Source organism: Phocoena phocoena, chromosome 6 (genome assembly GCF_963924675.1).
Source record: "Phocoena phocoena chromosome 6, mPhoPho1.1, whole genome shotgun sequence".
NCBI lineage: Eukaryota > Metazoa > Chordata > Mammalia > Artiodactyla > Phocoenidae > Phocoena > Phocoena phocoena.
Genome location: NC_089224.1, coordinates 32,960,386 through 32,978,738, shown reverse-complemented (window position 1 = coordinate 32,978,738; position 18,353 = coordinate 32,960,386). Strand labels below are relative to the sequence as shown.

Sequence of the window (18,353 nt, the reverse complement as noted above, 5' to 3'; positions counted from 1 at the left end):
AAATATGATACAAATGATCAATAATAAGAAGTATCCTAGTATATTGTACTTCGGAGATAAAGAGTCCTTTGGGCATTTAGGTCCCTACTTCATCATCACCACCACCATCACCACACACACACACACACAAACACAAGTCAACTATTTACACATGGATTTAAAAAAATTACTCTTGTGCATGAACAAGAATGAAAACACAAATAAATTACTCAAGGTATTCCAAAACCTTTTTCACATTTTTTCTGTTGGAGAAGTGGCTGAACTCAAAAAGGAATCCACCTGCAGTTTAGTGTTGGTGGATTCAACAAATTGCAGCAGTGCTTCAAAGAATATAGGCTATGGTTTCCTGCTGGGATGACCTCACCGGAACCGTTGACAACAGTGCTGGTGAAAAGTAGAATAAAACAGTTAGTTGAACCTCAGAAAACAGAAACAGTAGATGAACAGAAGATGACATATTAGAGATTGCATAGGGCGAGAAGCTGATATCCTGCCTCACATTCCAGCTAGGGTGGGTTAAGGACAGAGGCACCAGAGAAGTAGTTTTGACTCTTAAATCCTGTTTGGCCTGAAAGACTCACCTTATTTCCTCTAGAGTAAAAGAATAAAGGATAGAAGCAATCCTTATAAAAACACGTGCACATTAAGAAGGGCAGATGGAGTGGTGATACTGCTTCTGAAGATAGAGACTGTACAGAATGGGGGTGGCTGGCATGGGTCACTGATGGCCCCTCATCCATTGTAGCGTCACCATCACCATGTTGTCAGGGAAGCCTGCATTGCTTGATACCCTTGAACGGGAGGCAGTACCTAGTGACTACTAGGGCATGGGCTCTATGGGCAGAAAGACCCAAATTTTCTTGGGTCTTTCTATCTTGATCTTGCTTGCACTCATTTTGCTTGGGTAAGTGACGTTGCCTCCCCAAACCCAGATTTTATCTAATGCTTAAAAAAGCAGTAGTGCCTAACTTATACAGCGGCTGCAAGGTTTAAGTGAGCTAATTCATACAAAGCACCTAATACACAGCTGGGGGCATATTAAAATGTTTGAGCAGCGCTGGTTAGTGCTATGGTTTCTAGTCTTAGTTAGTCAAGATGAAAGGTGGTTAGAACTGCCAGACAAGTTCTTATATTAAGAGTTATGAAGTTACAAAACTAAGTGGTTGGGGTCTTTCGGTCTATTTTTTTTTATTAATGATGGATATAAAGAAGTTATCATCAAGAATACAATACCTGTTCAGTAGACTCTGGCAACAAGATACTACATCGGTTGTGTTTCTAACCGAGCTGGAGTTGAAGGCATTCTCCAAAATGTGATGACAGTTGCTGTCCACAGGAGTGCTGGTAAGCATGCCTGGAAGTGGAACAGAGTACTGTTTATTTAATTAATGAAGTCACTGAACTCTCCTTCTATTGTTGGCTTCTCCACCATGCTCCACACTTTTCACTTCACAATCTGCTTAATGGCAGCTGTGCCTCTCAGCTCTCTGCAGAGGCACCGTCCCCCCAAAGCTGCCATCCTCTGAGCACAGGGAGACCGGACACAGAGGATGCAATGCAGTACCTGCGATGCAGGCTGTCATGAAGCAGGCGACGGTCCCCGCAATCAGAGCTCTCACTGCTCCTGTGGCGATGTCATGCTTTCTGGAAGGAGCTATGGATGCTGGGAAATGTGGAAGCAAGCATGGTAGATTAATGTTGAGCCTATTGATTAGAATTCCAAACTCCCAGCCTTTGAGAATTGTTCTGGGGCTGGAGTCTCAGGTCCGTTGACTTTTCTTTTTTTAAACTGAGCTGGAGAATTCAAGATTCAAGAGCTTAGTGATGAGCTCCACGTCCAGAGAAGTTTCTCTGGTGTAGGAGAACTCACAGTATGTTCATGAGGGCATGACAAGGCAAATGGGTTTCAAGGAAGGATTCCAAATATCTGCAACTCATCTGTCACCATCTCCTTCTTTGCCCGTGGTGGCATAGAATTAATTAATCATGGCATTTTCCCATTGAATTTCCACTGGCCCTCAGAATCCTTCTCTAGCTGGTCATTATAAATTTATTGGAATTGGCAGACAAAGTGTAATCTATTTGTCATCTTTGAGTGGAGTAACACCTGTACATTTGAGCAGATTTTTCCCGACATTAGCTTGAATAGACATGGGAAAAACTACATTGCAGAGCAGGGATAAAAAATAGACCCAAAAGAATTTATTGCTGTTGCAGGGCTCTTTTTTTCGGACACAAATAATGTTACAGAGCAACATGGAGATTGGAAGAATGTTTATATCATATCTGTTGTTGGAGAATATTCTTTTCACTTACTGAGTCCGCCGATCACTATTCCTAGGGAACCAAAATTGGCAAAGCCACAGAGAGCATAAGTGGCAATTGTCTCAGCACGAATCTAGAAATAAGCATAAACACACAGATGTATACATGATGTGACCCAGCTGAGTATATCTGGTATCCTAACTGGGCTTCCTATTCCGACTATGGTCAATATTGACAAATAAATGTACAGTGTATGGTGTCAAACACCTGTTGCTTCCTGGTCTCTTTTTTCCATCTCCCCTTGAATTTTTTTTTTTTTTTTTTTTTTGGCTGTGAGGGGTCTTCGTTGCTGCCTGTGGGCTTTCTCTAGTTGTAGCAAGTGGGGGCTACTCTTCGTTGCGGTGCGTGGGCTTCTCATTGCAGTGGCTTCTCTTGTCTTGGAGCATGGGCTCTAGGTGCACGGGCTTCAGTAGTTGCGGCACGCAGGCTCAGTAGTTGTGGTGCACGGGCTTAGTTGCTCTGCGGCATGTGGGATCTTGCTGGACCAGGGATTGAACCCGTGTTCCCTGCATTGGCAGGCAGATTCTTAACCACTGCGCCACCAGGGAAGTCCTCTCCTTGAATTTTCAGGGAGGGAAAGGGGCTGTGTGGATTCAGAGACTCTCCATGAAGTCCTTGGAGTTGGTACTGTTGGCCTCTACAAATGCTATTTTCTGCTCGATGATAACTCTGATATTCCGTATGACCTGACCACTCGCTATACTGTGTCAGGCACAGTACTAGCTGCTGACAATACAAAACTGGTCCCAGAAATACTCACATTACATTTATTTGACAAAGGACTTATTCAGAATGTATAAAGAACTGTTATAACTCATTAAGAAGACAAGCACCCAATAAAAAACATAAAGAGATTTCACAAAAGATATGCAAATGGCCAAAATAAGCACATGAGAAGATGTTTGACGTCATTAATCACCAGGAAAATGCAAATTAAATTAAAACAATGAGCTCACTACACATCCACTAAAATGGCTAAAAAAGGACAACACCCCGTGTTGGCAAGGATGTTGAGCAATTGGAACTCTTGTACATTGTTGGTGGGAATGTAAACTGACACGGCCTGTTTGTAAAATACAAACATACTTGGCAGTTTCTTATCAAATTAACATAACAGCCTGTATGACCCAGTAATGCCACTCCTAGGAATGTTCCCAGGAGAAATAAAAACATGTGTCTTCAAGAAGACTGCGTGAATATTTATAACAGCTTTATTCATAATAGCCCCAAGCTGGAAACAACTCAAATGCCATTCAGTTGGCGAATTCATAAATAAGGTGTGGATATGCATTAAAAAAGGATACTACTCTGCAGTAGAAAGGAAAAAACTAATACATGCAACAACATGAATCCTAAGTGAGTCCATTTATATGAAATTCTAGAACAAGCAAAAGTGATCTATAGTAAGAGAAAGATCACTGGTTTCCTGGGACTGGGTTGGGGTGGGATGGGGTGTTGTTGACAACTGGCCATGAGGGAAGTTTTCTAGGTGTGGTGGAAATGTATAGTATCTTGATTGTTTGTGGTCATGGTTACACAGGTGACAGATTTATCAAAACATACGTACACCAAAAATAGGCCTTTTTTGTATGCAAATTATACTTCAGTGAAAAGGAATTACCTTAGTAAAAACGAAGCTCACAGATACCAGAGGGGCTCCTTTCAGCTGACTGTGGTGTGTGCTTGCCTTTCTTTGTTCCTCAGCTCTGACCAGACCATAGGAATGTTAGGTAGTGGGAGAGTGAATAGTCCTTTCACAGGGCAGTAAGAAGATGGCAGGTGAATTCTTGGAAGCGTGAGCATGACCCTCCTTCTCTATTCCAATAGGCAAGAGGTGCTGCTCAGGCCAGACAACCTTCCTCAGGTTGAGGGGCTGATTATGGGAGGCTTGGAAGATTCAATAGGCTCAGTTGTTCACCAGAGGCACAGCCAATCTGGCAAAGGCACCCACACAACCGAGGCAATAATTTTCTTTTCCAAAATCCTGAGGAAAATCTATGATTTGGTTCAAAGAACAAACCTTTTCTTTTTTCTTTCACTAACTGGATTTTTAAAAGCTCACATTCAAGACTCAAGTGCTCATGGTTAAGTTTCTTTTTTTCATGGTAAGTTGTTTGTTGATTATAAGGCTCCTCTTTTCTTTCATAATTTCTGAGAACTCCTTTGTTGATATTCTCAATCAGTGTGCATATAGTGGGCAGGAAAAAAATATTTCAAGTATTTGAGCAGTCCGCTGTTTCTGGAAAAGCTCATCATCTTTGTCCCCTGCTCTGTCTAGTGCTTTTCATTTAGTTCAGTTGGCTTCACAAATAGGCAAGCTTGTTAAGAGACCGTGAGGAGGGAGATGGCATAAAGTGCTTGAGATTCCTCTTTCTCCTTCTGGGGATCTGTGGGAAAGGGATACGCAGACGTGGCCATGTAGGGTTTTATGATAAGAGGAAAAGGAGGCTGGGATGATTCCACTTTGCCTTTGCCCATAAATGTGCAGGATTATGTGATGGAAAGACAAATACCGTATGATATCACTTATATCTAAGTGGAATCTAATCCATCCATAATACATCTTCCAGCTCTCCTTGCACAGGAGCAAAGGTGCCACAAGGACAGTCATTGAAGCATTACTTCTAATAGCAAAAAATTGGTAACTGTGTTCATCAACAAGGGACTGGTTAAAATAAGTTATGATGTGCTCATACTGTGTCACAGGCATTGATATGGCGTGGCATCCGAGATATGTTACCAAGAGCAAAGAGCAACACTAACGACAGTGAGCATAATGTGGAACAGGGAGAGGAGGTGAATGGCAAAGAAATAGGGAGGATGACTTCCTTTTCCCTCCACATCTCTTGTACCTTTTGAATTCTGTACCATGGTATGTTTTATGTGTAAACAAACAAACATGCAAAGTATTATATTTAAGAAGGAGAAAATGATGAAAATGGTGGAGTGATAAAGAGCTCATTCTGGGGACAACGTGCTACATACACATTTCTCTTATTCTTTTAATTGAAGTATAGTTGATGTACAACATTGTGTTAGTTTCTGCTGTACAGCAAAGTGATTCAGTTTTATATATATATATATTTATATATACATACACACACACACACACACACATATATATTCTTTTCCATTATGGTTTATTACAGGGTATTAAATATAGTTTAATTAATTAAACCAATTAATTAACCAAATTAATTAACCAAATTTAATTAACCAAATTAAACCATAATATGGTTTATTACAGGGTATTAAATATAGTTTATTACAGGGTATTAAATATGTGCTGTACAGTAGGACCTTGTTGTTTATCAATTTTATATATTGATAGCAGTGGTTTGTATCTGCTAATTCTAAACTCCTAATTTATCCCTTCCCCCTCCTCCTTTCCCCGTTGGTAACCATAAGTTTGTTTTCTGTCTGTGAGTCTGTTTCTATTTCGTAAATAAGTTCATCTGTGTCATATTTTAGATTCCACTTAGATATAAGTGATATCATATGGTATTTGTCTTTCTCTTTCTGACTTACTTCACTTAGTATGATAATCTCTAGGTCTACCCATGTCACTGCAAATGGCATCATTTCATTCTTTTTTATGGCTGAATAGTATTACATTATGTATACCGACCATACCTTCTTTATCCATTCATCTGTCGATGGATATTTAGGTTGCATCCATGTCTTGGCTATTGTAAATAGTGCTGCTATGAACACTGGGGTGCATGTATCTTTTCATATTATAGTTTTGTCCAGATATATGCCCAGGAGTGGGATTGCTGGATCATGTGGAAACTCTATTTTCAGTTTTTTGAGGAACCTCCATACTGTTTTCCATAGTGGCTGCACTAATGTACATTCCCACCAACAGTGTAGGAGGGTTACCCTTTCTACACAGCCTCTCCAGTATTTATTATTTGTAGACTTTTTAATGATGGCCATTCTGACTGGTGTGAGGTGATACCTCATAGTTTTGATTTGCATTTCTCTAATAATTAGTGACGTTGAGCATCTTTCCATGTGCCTGTTGGCCATCTGCACCTACACATTCTGACCACTTAGATGGAGGTCGTCGGTGGGCATAATGCAATGGATTACACTGGGTTTTTGCCTCATGGACCCAGATCAAATGTTTTAGTCATGTGGTACTTTTTCCAGTAGATGGTGGGACACTCCCACCACTTGTTGGTTGGTAAACAGAAATTGTAGCAACTCATCCCCATTTGGTTGATTGGAAATAACAAATTGGGAAAAACAAAATGTTTTCCCCTTTGTGACTCAACAATAGCAGAAGCCACTGAGCTCATATCTCCAAATATCTTCTGTGGGTCTGCCTCTGGTTGGGCTCACTCCCAACCTAAATCAGCTCTACTGTCCTATTTCTGTCCTCTTAATAACCTGTTGACAAACCTGCTTAGCACAACCAGAACTGAGAGCTTCCTTTTAGCAAAACTACGTTCTCCAGGCAACTGCCAGTTGGGGATGGAAAACATTTCACTTAATTTAGCCTATTCTTTACTTTTGGCAGAGAAGCAAGCTAGTTTGTGGTGGCCTCCAAACAATGAGGACATTTGGCCAAGCTCCACTGCGTGGTCAGTTGAAGAATGAACATTTGAGACGCAGGAGACCTACTGTCCTAGAGCTCTTGTTCATATCAGATGTGTGGGTCAAAATGCCGCTGACCGTAAAATACAAATCAGTACTCTCCTGGAGTTTGCTGTGGTATTTGTGTGACAGGTGGGAGGAAAATTTGCATGTTTGGTGTTTGGGAGGCTGGGTGAGATGGTGGTGGTGGTCAGAGGCGGGCAGTCTCAGTTAGAACCTTGGGCAGCATGCTTTCCCTCCCCGTTCCTTTTAAAGCCAAATACCTGCCCAGGACATTCATTCCAAATGGATTGTTCTAATGAGTCATGGTGGTGGTCGGAAATGTTCACCATTTCCCTAAGAGTTTCCACGTGTGACAATTCTGTTCTTCTGGAAAGTAGAAGTTAGAGACTCAGCTGCAAATATGGCTTAAATAATGGCCTCCTCCAAGTTCCCTCATCCCATTCAAGGCCAAGCAGACATGAGCATCTCCTTGCACGCTACGGACCAGAAATCCTGACGTAATTATAGGGTGCTTGTCTGAAAGGCCCTGAGCTTTTTCTCTTCCCTCATCCACTTGGAGAGTAGTTACTGTGTCTCACTGTTTCTTTCGATATCCAGGTGCTATGCGGCACTTAGGTAGTTTCTCAGAGTTCGAAAAATTTCTTAAATAGGAAGGAAGAGTCCTTCCTGGTCATTAGACTATGAGCCCCATGAGAGCAGAGGCCTTATCACTCATTCAACACCGTGGCCTCCGTACATAGCACAGTGCTCACAGAAGACATTCCATAAATATCTGTTGATTGATTCCAATCCCAGCTCATATGACTCTGGGTTTGTATTGATAGTGCTCAGAGGTAAATGATCACAGTGGTAAGGATTAGCTGCGTTTCTTTCTGTACACACACACACGCGCACGTGCGTGCGCACAGACACTGATTAACTCAACACAACTGACAATTATGAGTCACTATGTACATTACGATGTCAGAGATTTGGGGCCTGTTTCCTTCTGACGTACCCCAAATGCCTGGCATGGTGCCTGACACACAGAGGCAACAGCAGCTATTTGATGAATGTATGTGTGTGACAAAGAAGTATATTGGGGGGAAAAATTTACTCACCGACATATATTGCTGCACACCATCCACAAATTTGGGTCCACTCTCTTGCCTTAAATGGATCAATTCTGAGAGTTTCTGATAAGCCACAAATTCATTGAAGAATGTCTTATAACCTATGAGTTTGGCAACCATAAAGCTGTCTTGCCAGTCCACTCCCATCATGAAGGAAAAGGGCATGAAGATGTAGGAGCATATTACCTACAAAAACCAAAAATGGATACTTTATTAGAGTAGTGATTTGCTTCCGGTTCTTCGGCCTCACGCTCATGACCAGATTGTTCCCGCCCCCTCTGTGTGTCTTTTAGGCACAGAGATCCCTGTGCATTCTCTAGCCTGTCTATATCCATTAGGAGTCAAGGTTGAAATTGGGTCATTTGAAGTAACCTGGATTTTGGGGAACGGGGTCAGGACAGAATGGTTCTGTGTTGGGGTAAGGAGGGTGATAGGAGACAGCAAAAGGGGTGTGGGATTCATGATAAGTTTGTACATTGTATAAGAGTGCACTATACACGTTAGGAAAGGCTGTTCACAAACCTATTTTATTTTTAAACAAAGATTGGCAGAAACAAAAAGGAGGAAAAGCATGATAGAATCATACCTCGAAACTCAGTTGTGGGTAGTCAAACATGTTTCCAAACCAGGACAGGGCTGAATTCACAAAAGACAACAGGGCCAGGAAGGCAATCAAATTCGCAGCGATGTTTGCCACCAGGGGAATGGATGAGGATGCTCCCTGTGCTGCGGCTTCTAGGAGATTCTTTGAATCACTTTATCAAAAAATAGCAATTCCAGAATTACCAAGGGATTATCAGTGGATGGACATCACAGGTGTAGAAATGGCATAATCAGAGCTCATTCAAATGGAGAGACAAACTCTCAGACCCATGTCCTGGCTGAAATACCTGAATTCTGTGAAATCATGATGGGATTTATAATCGTTGAGTGTAGGTGATGGGCATATGAGTGTCTAAATGTTATACTACTCTTTTAATTTGGAGGCGTTTATAATAAAAAATTGGGATAAAAATATTACAGGTTTTAACAATGATGTTTAATTAAAAGTAGCTTTCAGAGAATATTTATAAAATATTCACAGTAAAAGAACTAGCAATTCAAGGAAGGCCTGTGTATCCACCACCTCGTTTAAGAAATGGAGAGTCACATCAGCTTTGAGCACCCCCTACTTCATCTCATCTTCTTCTCTCTAATATCAGAGGTACTTGGCCCATTGGAATTTGCTTATGATTCCCTTTCTTTTCAATTTTCTTTATCCCTACATAATACATTGTGTCAGTTTACATACTTGCTAACTATATAAGTGAAATCCACATATTCCATATATATTCTTTGGCAACTTGCTTTTTCACTCATGGTTATGACTCTCTCTACATACAAACAAGGGATGAATCTCAGAAACATATTGGTTGATGAATTCTGTTACTTAATGACATACTTTTGAATACCCTAAATCCCTTAGTTTTTTCCACCCTCTTCTCTTTCTTTTGAACAGGGCAAAAAGTAAATGAACCTAAGAGGGGTTAGAAATACCTATATCGGGACTTCCCTGGTGGTCCAATGGTTAAGAATCCGCCTTCCAATGCAGGGGACGTGGGTTCGATCTCTGGTCGGGGAACTAAGATCCCACATGCCGTGGGACAACTAAGCTTGCGGGCTCTAGAGCCCATGCATCACAACTAGAGAGACTGTGTGCCACAACTAGAGAGCCTGTGTGCCTCAACTACTGAGCCCACACACCACAACTAGAGAGAAGCTGGCCTGCTGTAATGAAGAGCTCTCACATCGTAACTAAGACTTAATGCAGCCAAATAAAGAAAGAAATATTTTAATAAATATATAAATAAATAAATTTTAATAAAAAGGAATACCGATACCACACTTTTCTTCCCTATTATATAAGAAACTTCCAGAAACAGTGATCCTATGGCTTTCTAACAGTCATAAATCATGGCCCAATGAACCCTATGCTATATTTAAAATTAAATATCTCTTCACCTAAAACTAATATAATATTGAAAATGAACTATACTTCAATCTAAAAAAGTTAATTAAATGAAATATCTACACTGAACAGTCAAGGAAATGTATTGACATTTAGGTATTGATATTTAGAAAAGATCTCCTTGAGTACTGAAACAAGATACTTTGGGTGAAGCCTACATAGTCATGGGAAATTAAATTCACTTTAATTCACTGTGTTCTCTGATAATCAAATTCTTGCTGCACTTTGGACTGGAGCAAACCTCCCCTCCCACCAACCTCCTGCTTGTATAGTCAGTAACTAATAACTAGGTGAATGTGTCTCACTTACCCATTTTCCATTTTCATGGCATTCTTGAGGGTTATTTTAGGTGTTTCTGTCTCAGGCCAAAAAAGTTTAGAAATAGCCAATGCCGCAGGTGCAGACATAACTGAAGCAGTTAACAAGTGAGAGGACGAAACCTGTGATTTCAGGAGAAAGAAGACCAACTTAGGTTTAGCTTTTCTGTTGTGTTCTGAATGAATGGCTCAAATGCCTTACAAGGCAGGCATTGATTATGTGCCAGAAATCAATGTTTCTTTGGAGGCTTGGAAGAGCCACACGCTGGGTATCACCTTGAGAGGAGGGAGGAAGTTATACCACTTGACCACATCCTCGGGGAGAAGCACAAAACCACAATCTGAGCATTCAGAAGAGAATTAATCCTGTGTTGTAGAAATTTTCAAGGAAGATAACTCTACCTCTCTGTTGTTCCTCTGAATGTTCATATAGTCCCTAAAGCTATTTCATTACATCATCAGTTTAGATGGTGGGTATCTGGGGTGCAGGCATGGGTACACCCCTCTCCATTTTCCTTTTGCTTTCCTGATGTCCTTTGTGCCCCTACATAATATGTGTTTATCCAGAGTCCCTTTAATCTGTAAGCGATTTGTTTTCCTCTTTGCAGGTCTACTTAAACTCTTCCCCCTTCCCTTCCCACATCCTTGTCTTGTTTCTGGATTCTCTTCCCTGTATTTTCAGAATTATAGAATCTGCACCTGCCTCCCCACTCCCATTCCACACAGCACAGTTTTGTATGTAGAATTCCTACAGCAATCCATCTGGAGAGTCAGTCAAACTGGTATTCCTGAGGTCTCCTTCACCCTTTTTTTCTTCCCTCTTCCTACTGATTCGCTCTGTGAGGCTCAGATGAAGTCCTGGAATGAAACTTGCCTATCTTGTAAGAATTCCTCATCACCTGGACCACACAGCTGCTGTGTTATTCCATTTCTCCACCAGGGGTTGTAAATAAGCCCTGTGCTCAGGGCATGTGCACCAGTTACCATAACGTTCTTCAGCGCCATCGCATAGACACACTGCTTTCAAACTGGGCTATACATTGAAACCTGAGGATTGAAAGGGAACACTGATGCCTGGGTCTCGTCCCAAGAGATTCTGTTGAATTACTCTGGGGTAGGGGCCTGGGCATTAGGGCCTTTAAAAGCTCCCAGGTGATTCTAACGTGAAGTAAGTTTTGAGAATCAGTGCTGTAAGCCAGGAGTCAGAAAATGTTTTCTGTAGAGGATGAATAGTTCTGGCTTTTAGGGCCACAACTACTCAAGTCTGTATCATATAAGCTGCTTAGATAATGAACAGGATAGCTGGTTTCCAATCAAACTTTAGTTTACTTTAGTTACAAAAAAAGGAAGTGATCTAAATTTGGCCCATGGGCCATAGTTTGCTGACCACTGAACTAGATGGCCTTTAGTGTCAGTAATAGGTTGTTTTTTTTCTTTTTTTTAACTTATTCAAATTTTCAGCCAAATTAACCTCATAATATGATTTCATTCTGCTATGGGTGGATATAGTTCACATTTAGGTGGCAGAGATATGAGAGTGAAACACCAAAGCTCCTTGGGGTCACTCCATTCAAATGTCAAAGAAACTGTGACCAACTAGACAGCAAAAAGAACACTCTTTTGCCCTCCTTATCTGGCAGCAATAGTAAAGGAAAAAGCAGAAATGACAATAGCAAACGAAGAAGAGGTTTTATAAATTAATCCCCAAACATTCTTACCCCAAAAGAAATGTATGCGCCTAAGACACTTCCAGCAATAGTAGAGAAGCCAGCGGTCATGATTGCGTGGAGTTCAGACTTGGTGACGCTCGGTAAATATGGTCGGACCAGCAGTGGAGACTCTGTCTGGAAACAAAAAGTGATCAGATTAAACGTTCCCTTACGAGGACATGCTAATTTACTCAAAATTCCATTCTCTACAGCAGTATTTCTAAGAGTGGACTTCAGATCAACTCTATCAGCTTGACTCAGGAACTTGTTTGACATGCAAATTCTCAAATTTCCTGAATCAGAAACTCTGGGGCTGGATCCAGCAGTGGTGTTTTAACAAGGCTTCCTGGTGGTTCCGATGCGTGCTCACGTTTGAGAACCCACACCATCATTGTCTGGGTCTTTTGGACTCCAGGGCAGTGCGCATACAGAGCCACGTGTGAAGTTTGCAAGGCCAATTCACATAAGGCTCTCACCTAGCCTAGGATTGGACTGTGATGGCTTAGTACTCTTTTCTAAGGTTGGAGCACCATGGGCCAAGTAACTGCCCAGTGGCCTGGCCTTGGGAACTGTGATTCCCAAACCTCTGTGACTTCCTGTCTTCCAGCTTCATCTCAACAGACCCTAAACCTCTTTGCTGATACTATAGGGAAACAAGACACAAGTATGAAAAAATACCAGCAATAACATATACCGGTTCCCACAGGCCTATTTCTAATTGAGAATCAGAGACCCCCTTCTTCCCCTTGCATGGAAAGGAATCAATTAGAGTGTAGTTGTAAAGGCTTGAGTCCCATTAAGGAGGGCAGGTGGCCTGCAGCATGGGCTCTCCATAAATAATAGCTGTACTTTTAGCATATTAAGTATCAGATTGAGCACCACAGAAGCATGTGTGCAATTTTACAATTTTCCCCTCATTATTTCTAATTGTGCTATGAGATTGAGTGTGCTGAGCTTCAATTTATGGACCAAATAGAAACTCAGTACATGAGCCCTCTTACCCTGCAGGTAGGAGTAATCAACTCAAGATGGTGCCCTCATTAGTCCTGAGAGATTTTATGACTATAATTATAACAATTTCAACTCCTGGGCAAAGAAGTATGGGCCCCACTCTAAAGACTTTGCTCCAGGCTAGTAAGCTGGGCTTACCAATCAGAAGGCTCAGCCTGCCTGGAGCAGTTGTATAAGTCTACTGATCTGGAGCCATGTGTTTTTCTGGGTGACTTGATTTTTGCTTCGAGTTCAATTTCTTTGCACAGCCGTGCTAGCAAGTATTCACACTTGGTTTCCTTGGTGTGTGATTCCATTCTGCCTGAAGCCATATATCCTGAATGATGAGGATGATTATTACCATTTCTTACTTATCTACCCCTTAGGAATGCTGCCATTTTGAGGGACAGAACTTGGCAACATACTTCTTTGCTTAAATGGACTTCGGGCAAAAGAGCATCTATCGGGACTTCCCTGGTGGCGCAGTGGATAAGACTCCACACTCCCAATGCACGGGGCCCAGGCTCAATCCTTGGTCAGGGAACTAGATCCCACATGCGTGCTGCAACTAAGAGTTTGCATGCCACAACTAAGAAGCCCATGTGTCACAACTAAGGAGCTGGTGAGCCGCAACTAAGGAGGCCTCCTGCAGCAACTAAGACCCGGTGCAACCAAATAAATAAGTAAATAAATAAATATTTTTTTTAAAAAAGAGCATTTATCCACGTGATGGATAAGGAAGGTGAAAATACTTTTGCTCATCAGCATTTTTCTTCAGACTCAGCAAAGAGACTGCTCAGATAAGTTGAGAATGAGCTTAAGTATTTATATGGCTGCACGGTGTTGGTGGAAAGCCTTTTTGGTCTCTTTTGTTGCCACAAGCATTATACTACAGAGTGTGAGGCTGTCTGTTACATGTTTGCAGCTTCAAGATAAATGGTGAACTCCATTTGAGTAGATGAGCTGCTAGCCTCTGATGGGTGGGCCAGAAACCTCAACAATTCAGTTAATTCAGAAAGGACTTATTGAGAATCTATACATGAGAAGCCTTATGCTTTGATAAAATGATTCAATCTTTCTTCCTCTCCATAAATTCTCAAGGACCCAAATTCCACACTAGTGCATTGATACTCTTAGAAGGGCGCTCTCTCTCTCTCTCTCTCTCTCTCTCTCTTTCTCTCTCCTTGGAATCTGGACATTGTCAATATTGAGGGTTCATTATCTTGGCACCCTTCCCCCTACACTAAAAGAAATAACACCGTCATATTTTTAAATTTCTCTTTCTGGAAAGAGTATCCATTTTAGCAAGTGTTTTGTTTTTTGATATTACAACTTACCTGTCCAACAAATATATTGCCAGAAGCAACTACAGATTCAACAGGAGATGTTCCCATAGTCACTAGCATTACCCATCCAACCTAAAAGGCAAAAAAGGATAAAGTCAGTAAAGAACTATTTGTATACACAGAACTTCAAAGTAGGGATAAAAATCTTTAAACTGGAGGAAAATACTGAGGCCTTCAACAATTGTACTAAACTTGAGTATACCTTATATAGTCCGTAGTGTAGTCTGATCAAATCCTATTTGAGTGGTAAGTCTGAGTCATTGTATATACTTTGAACACTATACAATGTCTATTGAAATGTCTATTTCATACAAGTAAAGTTTTTTGAATGTCTATTGTGTACAAGTAATAAGTTGTAATAATTGCTAACAGTCATAGCAGTCTTCACAGCATTCCAGGCACTGTTTTAAGCCATTGTTCTAAGTAATGCATTTAATCCTCACAATAAGCCTTTGAGGGAGGTCCTATAATTAGGCCCATTTTACAGAAGAGGAAACCAAGGCACAGAACAGTTTAGCTGTTCTGTCAAAGTTTGCCTAGCTAATAAGTAATGGGATGTAGTTGAGGTTTGGCCTTTTCTACTTAACTCTCAAACAAACATGGTTGATGGTCCCAATTTGTAGTGGTCCTTCCAACCAGGGACTGTGGTGCCCACCTCAGAATGAGGACTTCCTGTTGCATCCTCTCTCCTTCCTTCCTGCTTCGATGTGGACACAGGAATGCTGAATGTTTAAACTGACAATTAGAAAACTATGCGCCCTGGTGCTCTTGCTGAAACTTTTAATTCTGCTGGTATTCTGGCTCTCTCTCTCTTTTTCTTTTTTAAAGTAAATAAATTTTATTTCTTTACAGGGATCAAAAGAGGGCTGTGTCTGTGCCCAAGCCCTGTATACACTGCCTTGCTCTCATGTGCATTCAAACTAGCTTACAAATTTCTGAGTTTGTGATCTAACATAATGTATGACTGACAGCTGCTGGGGCAGCAGAACTGAGGTTAACTTTTCAGACCTAAAAAAAAAAATTTGTGTGCTTACAAAAATCCCTCAGGAGAAAAGATCAGCTTCCCCTTCTTCTTTGATTCTCTAGCAACTCCTAGACCAGGAGGGTCCACTTTCGTTATCACCTGAGGATAAGCAGTGACTGTGTAAGCCTTGGGCAGATAGCCAAGATGAAGGGACAATCAGGTCCCCATCCCTTGGAGTCAGTTCTTTGGCTAACGGAATAACTGCTTCATGAAGATGCTCAGTGTGTTGCAAGTCACAGCCCTATTAGAAGTCCTGGAGATAAAATTCCCTCTGTGGACCCATGTAGGATTTTTGGGTTTAAATCTAATAACTTGAGGTGGGTGTGGATCTTGGTACAAAGGGAAAGGTACTTTGGAAAAACCCAGATAAAAGGCATTCAAGAATTTGTCCCTGCGATAATCAGCTCTACACCGGTCACCCACTGCCTTCTAGTCCTGGTACCTTTTTAATGATCCACTGCATCAATCCAAGGTAGTACAACATGGACATCACAGTGCTGAAGAAAATCACGATGGGCAGGACCTGGGGGTGGTGGTGGGGAAGAGTGGTCATGGGTTAACATTGGCCCCAGCAGTATTAGTAGCTTTCAGATCAGTCTCCTTTCTGCCTCCTTTTCCCCCTCTGAAATGTCATCAAAATACTGGAAACTCCTCTTGAACTAAACAATGTTTTTAACAGGCAACTTCCCCATCTACAGTCTCTTACTCTAATTTGTTCTGGATAAGCTTGGGTCTATTTCATAGGAAACTTGACTTAAAAAAAAAAAATCCTGCTATGATGAGCTTTTCTTACTTTAGTTTCTAAGAGAAGGAATGACGTTTTGGGGGGAATTTGTAATAATTAGATCAAGAAACTGAAAGCCACTGGCAGATATTCTTGTTGTTCTGATATTAAACAGACATGGGCTTCACTACTTATTAGCAAAGTAACCTGGGTCACGATTAAGTGTGAGCTACCTCAGATCCTTATTCACAGTAGTGACACAGTAGGTGCTTAAACAATGCCTTGTATAAAGCAAGCATTCGTGGATTTAGCTTTTAGAATAATAACTATTTTACCTATAGATTTTTGAATCACTTTACAAAGATTAAACTCTGGAAACTAGTTTACTTCTGTGTTAACAAAGGTTGTCTTTTTCTAGATCTGATTTTCCTGATGCTCTTTGGATGCCTTCAATGCAGCTTGTGTGTCTACAGGGAACAGTTTCTTCCCTGCATAGACCACACAGAGCTGTGGTCTGGGTCCCTCCCCACCCCTAGTCCATTGTTCCCCTTCCCCTCTGTTCCCAGCTAAATGGCCAGGGACAAGCTGCCACCAGAGACACAGAATGGCCAAGGACAATTTGTACGGGATCTAATTTAGAAAAATCTATTAATAATATATATTAAAAGACTTTTTGTGCCATTATTCAGAGCTCGCTCACTTATGTGATTTTATTGGCTTTAATGGGCAGGCAGAGCCTTCCTGAAAGCTTCAAGGAGTTAAAGGGGCTCATCTCCCCAATGTTCCCACAGGAATCTGCTTTGGCAGAAAGGATGGAGACTACTGCCCTGGGGGCAGAGGGTTGGGGGAGGTCTGAAGACACTGGTGCAGTCTGGGCAGCAAGTTCCTCCTTCTCCGTGATATTATTTTTTGTAATTCTGGATTCAGTTCATGACAGGAGCATATTTCTATCTCAATTTGTAAACATTTGACCTTTCAGGGATGGCTTAGTTATCTCAGCACCAAAGTATCAAGTCAGCAGTTTAAAAAAAGATTCAGCATAGCAGTTGGCCTAACCGATGCCGAGGTAATTTGGAGGTAAATTTGGAGTCCCCGAGTGAGAAGACAATGGAGAAGTGTAGGAACAGTAGCACACCACAAAAAAGAAATCTGAAGGAAAAGCCAAATGCATCTTTCTGACTAATTGACAAGGATTTGCAGGGACTTCCCAGAGGAAGATGGGCTTCCTGGGGATGGGGGAGGCCTGGGAGAGAATCGATTAGGCCTGAGCATGGGGCCAAGTTGCCAAGTTGCCTTTCGCCTGTAAAATAACATCCCTCCTTTGGTTGGGAGGAGGCCCAGCTTGCAGGCCTGCCGAGGTCAAGGCTGTGCTGAAAGAGAGAGGGGAAAGGTTAAGCAAGGGGATGGCTCTGGAAGAACAAAGCTTGATGTGAGTGACCAGCTGTCCCGGTTTGTCTGGGATTAAGGAGTTTCCTGACTGCAGGGCTGTCACTGAGCTTGGACTGGGGAGGCATTAGCAGCCATATGTCTATTCATTGCCAGGGACCTAATGTTCTTTTCCCTGAAATCTCAGATACTATTACCCCGTATGATCTTTTTTAAGAAAATTAATTAATTAGTTAATTTTTGGCTGCGTTGGGTCCTGTTGCTGTGCGCGGGCTTTCTCTAGTTGCAGGGAGAGGGGGCTACTCTTCGTTGTGGTGTGTGGGCTTCTCATTGCGGTGGCTTCTCTTGTTGCAGAGCACGGGCTCCAGGTGTGTGGGCTTCAGTAGTTGTGGCGCACAGGCTTCGTTGCTCCGCGGCATGTGGGATCTTCCCGGACAAGGGCTCGAACCCGTGTCCCCTGCATCGGCAGGCGGATTCTTAACCACTGCGCCACCAGGGAAGTCCCCCCTACATGATCTTTCATAACTATCTCAGCAAATGCTTCGAGACATCCAAAAGTACAGGCATACCTTGTTTTATTGTGCTTTGCTTTATTGCACTTCTTGGAGGTTGTGTTTTTTACAAACTGAACGATTTTGGTAAACCTTGGGTGAGCAAGTCTGTAGGCACCATTTTTCCAACAGCGTTTGCTCACTTTGTGTCTCTGGGTCACATTTCGGTAATTCTCACAATATTTCAAACTTCATTATTATTATATTTGTTATGGTGATCAGTGATCTTTGATGTTACTATTGTAATTGTTTTGGC

At 41.7% G+C, this 18,353-nt stretch overlaps 1 protein-coding gene across 1 annotated transcript in view; it reads right to left on the bottom strand.

Moving 5' to 3' along the window:
* Window positions 1–240: 240 nt before the first annotated feature.
* SLC28A3 (solute carrier family 28 member 3) overlaps window positions 241–18,353 on the bottom strand; it is a 57,797-nt gene continuing 39,684 nt past the window's right edge. Inside the window, exons 9-18 of the mRNA XM_065879137.1 lie at window positions 15,879–15,959; window positions 14,404–14,484; window positions 12,086–12,211; window positions 10,360–10,490; window positions 8,629–8,797; window positions 8,031–8,228; window positions 2,317–2,398; window positions 1,565–1,663; window positions 1,234–1,354; window positions 241–384 (exon numbers count right to left, since the gene is read on the bottom strand). Of these exons, the coding sequence (XP_065735209.1) occupies window positions 264–384; window positions 1,234–1,354; window positions 1,565–1,663; window positions 2,317–2,398; window positions 8,031–8,228; window positions 8,629–8,797; window positions 10,360–10,490; window positions 12,086–12,211; window positions 14,404–14,484; window positions 15,879–15,959 (1,209 nt within the window). The 3' untranslated portion in view covers window positions 241–263. The remainder of the gene's footprint in view (window positions 385–1,233; window positions 1,355–1,564; window positions 1,664–2,316; window positions 2,399–8,030; window positions 8,229–8,628; window positions 8,798–10,359; window positions 10,491–12,085; window positions 12,212–14,403; window positions 14,485–15,878; window positions 15,960–18,353) is intronic.